The 13063-nt window shown below is 34.3% G+C and overlaps 1 protein-coding gene across 1 annotated transcript in view; it reads right to left on the reverse strand.

The window, feature by feature from the left end:
• LOC150102567 (exportin-1-like) overlaps window positions 1-13063 on the reverse strand; it is a 448940-nt gene that overhangs the window by 61351 nt on the left and 374526 nt on the right. The window contains exon 26 of the mRNA XM_090399503.1: window positions 7673-7765. Coding sequence (XP_090255629.1) covers window positions 7673-7765 — 93 coding nt within the window. The remainder of the gene's footprint in view (window positions 1-7672; window positions 7766-13063) is intronic.

Raw genomic sequence — 13063 nt, forward strand, 5'->3', positions numbered from 1 at the left:
AGCAAAATATTACAAACCAGTCAGTCTGGGACTCCACAAGCAAGAAGAACCACTTTGTTTCATTTCTAAGTGAACTAATAACTGTATTTCATGAAACTGTATCTGGGATGAATCCAAATTCTGCATGCTTCTTAAAACTACAAGGAGAAGATGAAACTTATTTGGTATGTTATAAACAAATCTATGAGATAAAAAAGAAGGCTGGAGTCCAGGCCTCCAACAATATAAGGATCTTTAACCACCTCAATCGATGATGATCCAAAGGCTCCCACCAAGATATTTCTTAATCTAAGAAATTACTACCAGTAAATTAACAAGCATCATCATCACTAACCATGGGCTCACTGCCCATTGGTGTCTGATGCCTCCTTCACTATCTTCTTCCACCTTTCTTTGTCCAGTGCACAGTGTCGCATTTTCTGTACACCCATTCAACACCAGTTCTTTATGTTGTCTATCCATTCCCAGTACGGTCTACCTCTTCTGTTTAAGCCATCCATAATACCAAAGATGAATGTCTTTATCTTCCAGTCCTCACTCATTCTGCAGATATGTCCAAATAATTGCAGCTTCTGTTTTATAATCTTGTGTATTAGATTCTCCTTTGGTTGTATCTTCTGATAGAGCTCTTCATTCGTGACTTTCTGTACCCATCCTTTTCTTAGAATCATCCTGTAACAATATTTAAATCAAGGGGATAATATTAAATCCCACATTGTTTCAAAACTGAATAAGAAACTCAAAGATTGGAATCAAAGAGTTTCATGCAATATAGTAAACTATAAAAGTATCGGCAAATACTAGCGTAAGCCAAAGCACGTAGTACAAACTAGGGCAACTCGTAGCAAAGGTGGGTAAAGCTCTGGTCACTATTTTCTTAGTATTTCCCATAATGTAAAAACACATCTCCTAGGAAAGTGATGGCGAACCTTTTTACCCAGGTGTGTCAAACATCTTTTTTTTTTTTTTAAATATTGATGATGTTGATGTGCCACTTGCATTGTTGCATTATAAATTTAAATACATAATCATAGATGGTGACTTATAGTCCTTATAAGGACTGCCTTAAAGGGGCGAAGCAAGAATGCTTTTCATCTTCCCCGTTATCTGTAGAGAACAGTGTAGGGATAAGGTGTTATTGAGCTATTAAAGCTCTGATCATGGCAGGAGGGTAACAGCAATAGGCGAGCCTCAGTTAGAACTTCATTGGCTACAGCATTGCCATCCAATACCCTCCAAGGGTATTACCTCGTACATATCATATTAGGCTATTTATTTAATAGGACATTGATATAAAATCTATGAATTCATATTATACAATTAATTTAATAAAGTGAAATTACAAACTTACGTTACATTTAATGACTTTTCTGTTGCTGAGTACTGGAAGAAAGTTGCTTTATAGAAGGGCTATAGTGTGTACATTTTAATGTTACACAGGCAGCGCTCATATCATTGCTCAATCTATTTCTCCCTTTCGATTTGATATTATTTAAGGCAGAAAATAGAGTTTCACAAGAGTTTGTAGAAGAGAAAATTGTTAGAAGAGCTTTAGCTCTAACTACAAAATAAAATAGAATAGGCTAACTATAAAATATAATTTTTTCAATGAACTGATACCAACCTTCGCCTTAACTGAGAGCGATCTTACACGATTTATCACAGTTTTTTCATCAGAATACCAGTATTTTTCAACATCCAAGGTGTGTCAATGCTGACATGCATGTCATAGGTTTGCCATCACTGTCCTAGGAGATGTATGATATGATGTTATACATTACGGTGGAAGATCACTACCCAGACCGGTTTTGACCTTTATTGAGGTCTCATCAGTGAGTAGGTAGACCAAATTAATACCGAGGGTATAGCAAAAAGAACTTATATACTCTGCTATACAAGTTGTCAAACAGGTGCACCCATTAAATTACTTAAATAAAGAGCCAATAGGCTTCATTTCGGGCGATGTAACATTATTTAAATTAAGGGGATATTAAATCTCACATTGTTTCAAAACCAAATAAGAAACTCAAAGATCGGAATCAAAGAGTTTCATGCCGAATATAGTAAACTATAAAAGTATCGGTGGATACTAGCCTAAGCCAAAGCACATAGTACAAACTAGGGCAACTCGTAGCAAAGGTGGGTAAAGCTCTGGTCACTATTTTCTTAGTATTTCAAATAATGTAAAAACACATCTCCTAGGAGATGTAAATATGATGTTATACATTATGGTGGAAGATCACTACCTAGACTGGTTTCGACCTTTATTGAGGTCTCATCAGTGAGTAGGAAGACCAAATTAATACTGAGGGTATAGCGAAAAGAACTTATATACTCTGCTATACAAGTTGTCAAAGAGGTGCACCCTTTAAATTACTTAAATAAAGAGCCAATAGGCTTCATTTCGGCGATGTAATATTATTTAAATTAAGGGGGATATTAAATCCCACATTGTTTCAAAACCGAATAAGAAACTCAAAAATCGGAATCGTAAGCCAAAGCACGTAGTGCTTTTGAATCTCGGAATTTCGGAATTGTAAGCCAAAGCAAGTAGTGCTTTTGAATCTCGGAATCGTAAGCCAAAGCACTACGATTCCGATTTTTGAGTTTCTTATTCGGTTTTGAAACAATGTGGGATTTAATATCCCCCTTAATTTAAATAACGTTACATCGCCGAAATGAAGCCTATTGGCTCTTTATTTAAGTAATTTAATGGGTGCACCTGTTTGACAACTTGTATAGCAGAGTATATTAGTTCTTTTCGCTATACCCTCAGTATCAATTTGGTCTTCCTACTCACTGATGAGACCTCAATAAAGGTCAAGATGGGTAAAGTGGGTAAAGCTCTGATCACTATTCTCAGTATTTCCCATAATGTAAAAACACATCTCCTAGGAGATGTAAATATGATGTTATACATTATGGTGAAGATCACTACCTAGACTGGTTTCGACCTTTATTGAGGTCTCATCAGTGAGTAGGAAGACCAAATTAATACTGAGGGTATAGCGAAAAGAACTTATATACTCTGCTATACAAGTTGTCAAAGAGGTGCACCCTTTAAATTACTTAAATAAAGAGCCAATAGGCTTCATTTCGGCGATGTAATATTATTTAAATTAAGGGGGATATTAAATCCCACATTGTTTCAAAACCGAATAAGAAACTCAAAAATCGGAATCGTAAGCCAAAGCACGTAGTGCTTTTGAATCTCGGAATTTCGGAATTGTAAGCCAAAGCAAGTAGTGCTTTTGAATCTCGGAATCGTAAGCCAAAGCACTACGATTCCGATTTTTGAGTTTCTTATTCGGTTTTGAAACAATGTGGGATTTAATATCCCCCTTAATTTAAATAATGTTACATCGCCGAAATGAAGCCTATTGGCTCTTTATTTAAGTAATTTAATGGGTGCACCTGTTTGACAACTTGTATAGCAGAGTATATTAGTTCTTTTCGCTATACCCTCAGTATCAATTTGGTCTTCCTACTCACTGATGAGACCTCAATAAAGGTCAAAACCGGTCTGGGTAGTGATCTTCCACCATAATGTATAACATCATATCATACATCTCCTAGGACAGTGATGGCGAACCTATGACACGCGTGTCAGCATTGACACACCTTGGATGTTGAAAAATACTGGTATTCTGATGAAAAAACTGTGATAAATCGTGTAAGATCGCTCTCAGTTAAGGCAAAGGTAGGTTTCGGTTCATTGAAAAAATTATATTTTATAGTTAGCCTATTCTATTTTATTTTGTAGTTAGAGCTAAAGCTCTTCTAACAATTTTCTCTTCTACAAACTCTTGTGAAACTCTATTTTCTGCCTTAAAAAATATCAAATCGAAAGGGAGAAATAGATTGAGCAATGATATGAGCGCTGCCTGTGTAACATTAAAATGTACACACTATAGCCCTTCTATAAAGCAACTTTCTTCCAGTACTCAGCAACAGAAAAGTCATTCAATGTAATATAAGTTTGTAATTTCACTTTATTAAATTAATTGTATAATATGAATTCATAGATTTTATATCATTGTCCTATTAAATAAATAGCCTAACATGATATGTACGAGGTAATACCCTTTCAGAGTAATGGATGGCAATGCTGTAGCCAATGAAGTTCTAACTGAGGCTCGCCTATTGCTGTTACCCTCCTGCCATGATCAGAGCTTTAATAGCTCAATAACACCTTATCCCTACACTGTTCTCTACAGATAACGGGGAAGATGAAAAGAATTCTTGCTTCGCCCCTTTAAGGCAGTCCTTATAAGGACTATAAGTCACCATCTATGATTATGTATTTAAATTTATAATGCATGTATGCAAGTGGCACATCAACAACATCAATATTTAAAAAAAAAAAGATGTTTGACACACCTGGGTAAAAAGGTTTGCCATCACTTTCCTAGGAGATGTGTTTTTACATTATGGGAAATACTAAGAAAATAGTGACCAGAGCTTTACCCACCTTTGCTACGAGTTGCCCTAGTTTGTACTATGTGCTTTGGCTTACGCTAGTATCCGCCGTTACTTTTATAGTTTACTATATTCGGCATGAAACTCTTTGATTTCGATCTTTGAGTTTCTTATTCAGTTTTGAAACAATGTAGGATTTAATATCCCCTTAATTTAAATAATGTTACATCACCGAAATGAAACCTCTTGGCTCTTTATTTAAGTAATTTAATGGGTGCACCTGTTTGACAACTTGTATAGCAGAGTATATAAGTTCTTTTCGCTATACCCTCAGTATTAATTCGGTCTTCCTACTCACTGATGAGACCTCAATAAAGGTCGAAACCGGTCTGAGTAGTGATCTTCTATCATAATGTATAACATCATATCAAAACATCTTCTAGGAGATGTGTTTTTACATTATGGAAAAGAATAGTGATCAGAGTTTTACCCCATCTTTGCTACGAGTTGCCCTAGTTTGTACTACATGCTTTGGCTTATGCTAGTATCCGCCGATACTTTTATAGTTTACTATATTCGGCATGAAATTCTTTGATTCCAATCTTTGAGTTTCTTATTTGTTTTGAAACAATGTGGGATTTAATATCCCATTAATTTAAATAATGTTACATCACTGAAATGAAGCCTATTGGCTCTTTATTTAAGTAATCCTGTAACAAGTTCTTTCAAATGCCAAAATTCTTTTTCTTGATTCCTTATTTATTACCCATGTTTCAGATCCATACAGTACACTGCTAAAGATGCATGTTTCCAGTACTCTTAGTTTTGTTTGCGTCTACCCATTTCATCTTATCCACTCTGACTGCTTTTTTCATCTCATTACACTTTCTTCTATATTGCTCCTCTGTTTGTTCTGATGTATCTCTTCTTATCTTCAAATTTCTTTTCTCCTGTACTAACTTCAGTGATTCTTGTCTAATTCACTTCTTTTTGATCTTCTCTTCTTCCGGTACTGTTTCTTCAACTGCATCTTCTATCACCTTCATTACACCTTTCACCCTTAGATTTGAATTTTTTTTCTTTGTCCACACTTTTAAGTTTCTCTTCTAACACTGTTCTGTACCTTCTTCTTATTTCTGCTTCCCTTATTCTTGCTGTATCTCTTTGTTTCTGATGATGAGGTTTATATTTTCTTTTTAATTTCAACTCGATGCTTGCAATCACTAAACTATGATCCGAGTCTATATCCACTCCTTGAAAAGTTTGACACTGCTGTAATGTTACCCATCTTCTTTTAATCATAATCATATTGATCATGTTCTTGTTTTTCCCATCATTTGATCACCACGTCCATTTGCTACAGTCCTTTTGTTGGAATCTTGTGTTACAGGTCATCATCTCGTGGTCCACAGCAAATTCTAACATTTTTTCACCTAGTTCATTTCTTTCTCTGAAACCATATTTTCCCATGACACTTTCCCAACCATCATTATCTATTCCGACTTTGGCATTCCAATCTCCTTTAATAATTAGTACATCTTGCCTGTCCTAGTATATCACACCAATATCTCTTTATTTCCTGGCAAAGTAGTTCTAGCTTTCCTGACACCCAAAGTGTCTGTACATTCCATGTTCCTACTGATAGCAGTTCTGTTTCCTCTCACCAAGATATTTCTTAATCTAAGAAATTATTATCACTAAATTAACAAGCATGGCAATGCTTCAATTATATCATGATTAAGGTAGCATATATAACAAACTATTGTTTCTATTTACAAGACATGTATTTTTATAACCTGTACTTGCAAGATTTGTATTTTCAATTTCCATTTTTTTAGCACTTAAAATTATGACTAGAAACGTTTCTGACTTACATAGTAACCTTCTATTGGATATGATTAGCCTAGTGACTGTTCAGTCTTATGGATGGTTCACTAGAACAGATCCCATTAATATATTCCAAATTCATGATATGACATTTCACACATATCTTTGTATTAACTAAGCCCCTATTACATCAAAAAATTTCAAAAAGAAATTTTTTTTTCCATAAAACTCCACTATTACTTATTCCAATTTTTACTCCAAAGTGATTTCCAAAGAAATAAAAGGATTTGTATTTTCCAGTTTCACTGGGAAGAAACTCCAAAAGTTAATCCTTTCTTGCATCGTATAAAAAAAAAGATAAGCAGAAATTCTTAAAATAAATTTTCCTTATCAGTTATTTTAAAATAGACTGTTAGGACATTGTTCTGTGCATACCAAATAAGTAATTCAAGCCTATCTCACACATTATGTGAACAGAGATAACTTGATGGATTTGCATGAACTAACAAAATGGCAGTTGAAAGTTTTTTTTCATTTGGTTATATTATAAATTAAAGATGCCAAAAAATTATATTCTTCATTTCATATTTTATTCAAGTATAAGCAAACAAAGTTTGTGTGTGAAGGTTAATGACTTCACATCAATCGCTTTAGTATCCCATAATGCAACACACATATCCTTACAGACAGTATAATGCTATGCATTATGGGAAGGGCCACTACCCAAAAGTGATAGCAAGGTTGAATCAATGCATAAGTCATCTTTCTGTATACAAGTAGCCAAAAGGTCACACCTTATTACTAAAATTAGAGATAGCTGTTGAAAAAGATGCCAAGAAATTATATGATGTAAAATTTTTATGTAGTACTATCATATCCTGTACACCCCTTGAGGGTAAATGTCAGGAATTTGATGATGATGATGATGAAGAAATTATATTCTTGGTTTCATCCTTTATCCAAGTGTAAGCAAACAAAGCCTCTATATTTCTTGGCATTTTAATTTATATGCAAAACAACAATATCATAATTAGTCTTTCACAAAAAAATTTGCTACATATATTTAAAGTAATTTGCAGATGGATAAGACACATAGGAATATCATAATTAGTCTATTTCACAAAAACTTTGCTGCCCATATATAATAGTAAAGCCATACGTCAAGTGTTGCTTAACATGCTGTATGTGTTCCAAAAGACGAAGGATAAAAGAATGATATTAACAATTTCATATTTAGAATATACAAGTCCACATACATAATCAAATATACCTGATTAAAATGTTCAGTCCATTATAACTCAAACTAGATTTGAAATTAGATATGATATGTAAATATTCCTACTTTCGCCATGTTGTTATGCTAGAGTTGAAGAGAACCCACAGTAATGAGTTCTGTGGTTTAACAATATACCTCAAAGAAACTTACCTATATCTGCAACATTCCGCATGGTATGCTTGAAGGCCCAAATAATTGAATCTAAAACAAGCTTGAACTGTGCTGGAGGAATACTCAGTAATGCTAAATAAAGAAAACAGTAATAATTATTTTATTTTTATTTTTTTTTGCAATATCCATGCCTGGTTCTCTTTAATTAAAGCTGATACAACTAATTATATAAGGTCTTTGTGTTATAATTCAAAACTGTAGTCCTAATTTTAAAATTCAAAATATTTTGCAATATAGTGGCTCATTCTATTACTCATAAGCATTATTACTCCAACTGTCAATTAATGCTTGTTCAGGCTTTTTCAGTAACTCATGGTATTCCATGAATGTAACATATGCAACAGATTTTTTCACTTGGTTATGAAGTGAATTATACTTAGCAAGAATTATATTCATTTGATCCTTTACCAAAGTATAAGCAAACAAAGTTTGTGTGTGAAGTTAACTTCACAACTAGGCTACTTGTATATAGAAGATGTTTGCTTCACATCAATTGCCTTGGTATCTCATAATGAACACCCCACTACTCAGCCCAGTTTCAACCTTTACTGAGATATCATCAGTGGCAGCCAAGCCCAGAAAGATGAATTAATATGGAAGTAATATATTTTATAATATGTGACTTCTGCATTAATTCATTTTCAGATTACTGGTATCACTAGTAATCTGAAAATGAGTGGTTGTGATTGATACACAATCCAACAGGCAAGCAACAGCAAGAAACAAAATGCAGTTTGGCAAAAAGATGAATAACATTTATATTTTATTAGAAATGAAAACTGCAAGAAACAAAACCTGTCCTGCTACCATGGCATCACTAATAATTTTCCATGATGACAGTTAATAGTGGAGGCAGGACAGATTCGGAACACTGTTGAGGAACACATCCAAAGCAGAAACTATAGAACATATTCACATTAAGAGCCGCCACATCCTATCACCAACTCAGGAAAGTTTATGATAACTACCTTGACCAAGCCTAATATGACCTACCTACTTAACTATGTAATACACTGACACTAGGCTACTTGTATATAGAAGATGTTTGCTTCACATCAATTGCCTTGGTATCTCATAACTATGTAATACATAGTTATGAGATAGGTCATAACTATCTTATCTCATAACTATGTAATAGATAGTTAAGTAGGTAGGTCATATTAGGCTTGGTCAAGGTAGTTATCATAAACTTTCCTGAGTTGGTGATAGGATGTGGCGGCTCTTAATGTGAATATGTTCTATAGTTTCTGCTTTGGATGTGTTCCTCAACAGTGTTCCGAATCTGTCCTGCCTCCACTATTAACTGTCATCATGGAAAATTATTAGTGATGCCATGGTAGCAGGACAGGTTTTGTTTCTTGCAGTTTTCATTTCTAATAAAATATAAATGTTATTCATCTTTTTGCCAAACTGCATTTTGTTTCTTGCTGTTGCTTGCCTGTTGGATTGTGTATCAATCACAACCACTCATTTTCAGATTACTAGTGATACCAGTAATCTGAAAATGAATTAATGCAGAAGTCACATATTATAAAATATATTACTTCCATATTAATTCATCTTTCTGGGCTTGGCTGCCACTGATGATATCTCAGTAAAGGTTGAAACTGGGCTGAGTAGTGGGGTTGTGATACCTATCACCAACTCAGGAAAGTTTATGATAACTACCTTGACCAAGCCTAATATGACCTACCTACTTAACTATGTAATACACTGACACTACTAAATCACATGCAGAAAATGCTCAGAGACTGCTGGTGAGATTATCCCTAATTTCCTTTAAATGTTGTGTGCATAACCAAGTCAGCATGCATATATGCAGAAACTGAAGCAGAGGAACTATTCTTCCTAAGTTTCATGTGGAACAAATTCATTGACCAATGAATTATTCATACTTGTGCTACAGTCATGTTTAAATGACTATTAAGAACATGCATTATTTATTATTATAACGATAATTTTTAATCTGCTACTTTAAGGCATCATGACTGTATGTACATACATCATGAAGTATGTACAACTACATAATGAATTGAAGGTGGCAGAAATGAAGGACAACTATGCAATATTATGATATTGAGTAAATTTCATTCCAGACAAGTCAGCTTTAAATATTAGAGCTATTTACAAAAACTATGACAAATGGGTCCAACTCAACAGCAGTGCTGTACTTCAAATCTCGCAGCAGTATGAAAGTTAGAAACTTGTTTCTGCACAACTTTCACTATCATATTGCTTATTTGGGGACCAGAAGTATAAAAATTAAGGTTATGCAGCTCTATAAGGTTTAATCCACTCTCAGTATTAAGACCCTATAGAATTTCAACATTTTGTGGAACAGTCATTGAATTTATCTACTTGGTTTACAGTGCTTTTTTTTTTTTGTTAATTGTTCTATATTTAACTTTATACCCTTCCTGACAAAAGATATTTGCTAACTACTTTATGGATGATTAATCTTCCAAGTTCCAAACCTACATTGAAGAATGGCTCAATAGATGCATACTGTAGTATGTGTCTGTTGATATTTACTGTATGGAATGGTTAAATTTAACCATTAGATTTAAAACTTTCAATCTCAAAAAGAAATGCAAATCATCCTACAACTCAGTTCACTCTAGAGAAAGAGAAAAACAACCAGCTAGCCTTTCTTTCTTTCTAGTTTTATTGATTCTTTTTCCATTTGATAGTTTGCATTTCTCAATGCATACTGATTGTTATATCCTGGCACATCATATCATTAATATTTTGATCCTAAGCGCATACTCCATGTTCTACACTGGAATTGAATTATACCAAAATCACTCTCTAAACAATGGTTTCAATGAGGTCACCAAAGCATTTAATAGTTTTAGGCTCTCAGTATATATGTCTCTGGAAGAAATCTCTAGCACTGTACATTAATTTTTCAGAGGCAAATATGGACATACAGGTCTGAGGCCTTTCAACATTACTTTCTGCACCTAAAGGTAAGCCTAACCCCACTTAACTTTCCATTGTAGTAGACACATCCCTTTCCAGAAAAGGATGTGTCTACTACATCCCTTTCTTGTTCAGCTTGTATTAATTCAACAATCAGATAAATAAGCTGCTACCCAACATGAAAAACATAATTATATCCAGTATCACGAATCCAAGCAAACTGGCTTAGTTGAACATGCCATCTTTACTAAGAGTTCTCTGGAAGAAAATCAAGCTTTTCAGTGGGAAATAAGATTTCCTATCACCTCTTCTGAAATTCCTATCACCTCTTCCACCCCCCCCACACTATTTTAATAATTAATTAGGAATTTTATTGACTAGCTGTTGTCTTACTTAAGCTATGATAGCACATTTTAAAATTCTTCCGTTACTGATGCCTTTAATACTAAGGTGAAAATTATCATTAAAATAGTTTTTTTCTGTCCCAATCTTTTATTTTTTTTTACAACGAAATACGGCGATTTTTTTTCTGAAGGTTGTGTTTGTTTGGAATCACTTTATGAGGCAGGCTGTTCCAGAGGATAGTAGGAGATAGAATAAAAGGGGACAATGGGAAGCAGCTTCAGTATTTGTAGTTGGACAACTTGCTGATCTTGTTTTAACAGAACCAAACAAAAAGCAAAGGAATGGTGGTTGCTAGTTTCACAGGGAGCAATGTCCATGAGAGTAAGTGCAGAAAAGATACAGAGCTGAAACAGTGTGCTTGTGAGACAGTAGCTGAAGTGAGTCAGTGAGGGAAACTATCAAATGTAAACATGTAATTCAGCAATTAAAATTCCTACTACTACTAAATGCGCTTGATATTGGTTTCTATTAGTAGCAGCAGCAGTACTATTACTACTACCAAATGCATTTGAGATCAGTTTTCATGTGTGAATTATCCCATAGCTGACTAACTCAGTGCTGGAGAGAGAAACTGAACAGCAGGTAAGCAATATTCTAAATACTAACCAATGTGGTCAAATTGATGCACATATTCACTTTATTGCTTAATTTCTTCCTTTCTTCCATTTTCTCATGTCCTCTTCTTTATTTTTGCACAGACATAGTAATAGCAGCATACTCAATAGCATTAAATAACACATTCATTAGACAGATTAATTTTTAATTAATCTTCCAATACAAGAGCATGTGTAGCTCAGTAGAAGTGGCATTTGCACCCTACAGTGCCTTGACTGCATGAAGGAAGACTTAAGTTCGAGTCTAGTCGATGAATGTTTTTCTAAGCTTTTTTTGACCGGTTCCCGAGTTAGTTGATATCTGGCATGGGCAAGCAGGCTTTTTTCTCCCGGAAACTCTGTTTTTTTTTTCATCCCATAAACTCAAGAAAATCAGCCATCAAACCCACGCTATTTTCAGACACACACACACACACACACAAAAAAAAAATGTTACGGTTAGGGACCACAATATAGCAGCACTTGTTAGCCACTTTCTTTGCTGTGTACCGAATTAGTGATAGCCTTGGGCCAGCTATCTCTGATTGGCTACCAGTGGAGATTGAACTGTCAACTTAGTCTCCAAAAGTTAGATAGGGCTAAAACGGCCTCGCCTATTCCCTATAACGGAAACAAAAAGGCATTAGCTGATTTTTTTTTTCTTCCAATACATAACAGCAACTTTCTTAAAGCTGGAAATGATTACTGAAAATCATAAAGGTGGTTTTCATCATAGCATTTTCATTCAATGACACAGCTCTTTATCACAATACTTGAACCCAAAATAATTTCTGTATTATATACTATAGACATTATGATTTGCCTCACTGATAAAAATAGCAAATTTCATTAGATTCCATCAGGCCATGGAGGAATATGATTTTGAGTCATTTTGCCAATAAAAAAAACAGAATTACAATGCTCTTTTACAGCACTAAAAAAAAGCATTTTGTTTAAAAAACGTGGTTCCCATCTATGGAAAATTGTAAACCTATTGTATGTTAGTACAGTTAGCAGGCAAGAGTAAACTCGAAACACTAGGGACTAAACTCAAGTTTTCAAGTGACTTCAAGTTTCCAAATAAGAAGGGCGGCAGTCTTTATACCAGGCAATTTTTACCTCCCATACTTCCCGACATTTACAAACATCCATGCAAACAGTGGAATTCAAATGTTACCTGTTAGTCTCACGGGGTGGATATGTTATCCACTTGGACCAATTAGGTCAGCATAACCAATTTATCAGACTAAAAAGTATAACTGTTTACATACAATAAAGTTTGGAATTATTCACAGTCAGATTTTCAACATTTTTGTTGTTTTTTTTTTCAAGATTTCCAAAGAACAATGTCACTTCTGTAAAAATGCACTGAAACATCAACATACTTCTGAAGTATGTACAGGGGTCCTCGTCATGCATCATTTCGACTTTACAGCGGTAATCCCATAAA

The sequence above is a fragment of the Typopeltis vanoorti genome, chromosome 10 (genome assembly GCF_054136105.1).
Source record: "Typopeltis vanoorti isolate ZY-2024b chromosome 10, IOZ_Tvanoo_1.0, whole genome shotgun sequence".
NCBI lineage: Eukaryota > Metazoa > Arthropoda > Arachnida > Uropygi > Thelyphonidae > Typopeltis > Typopeltis vanoorti.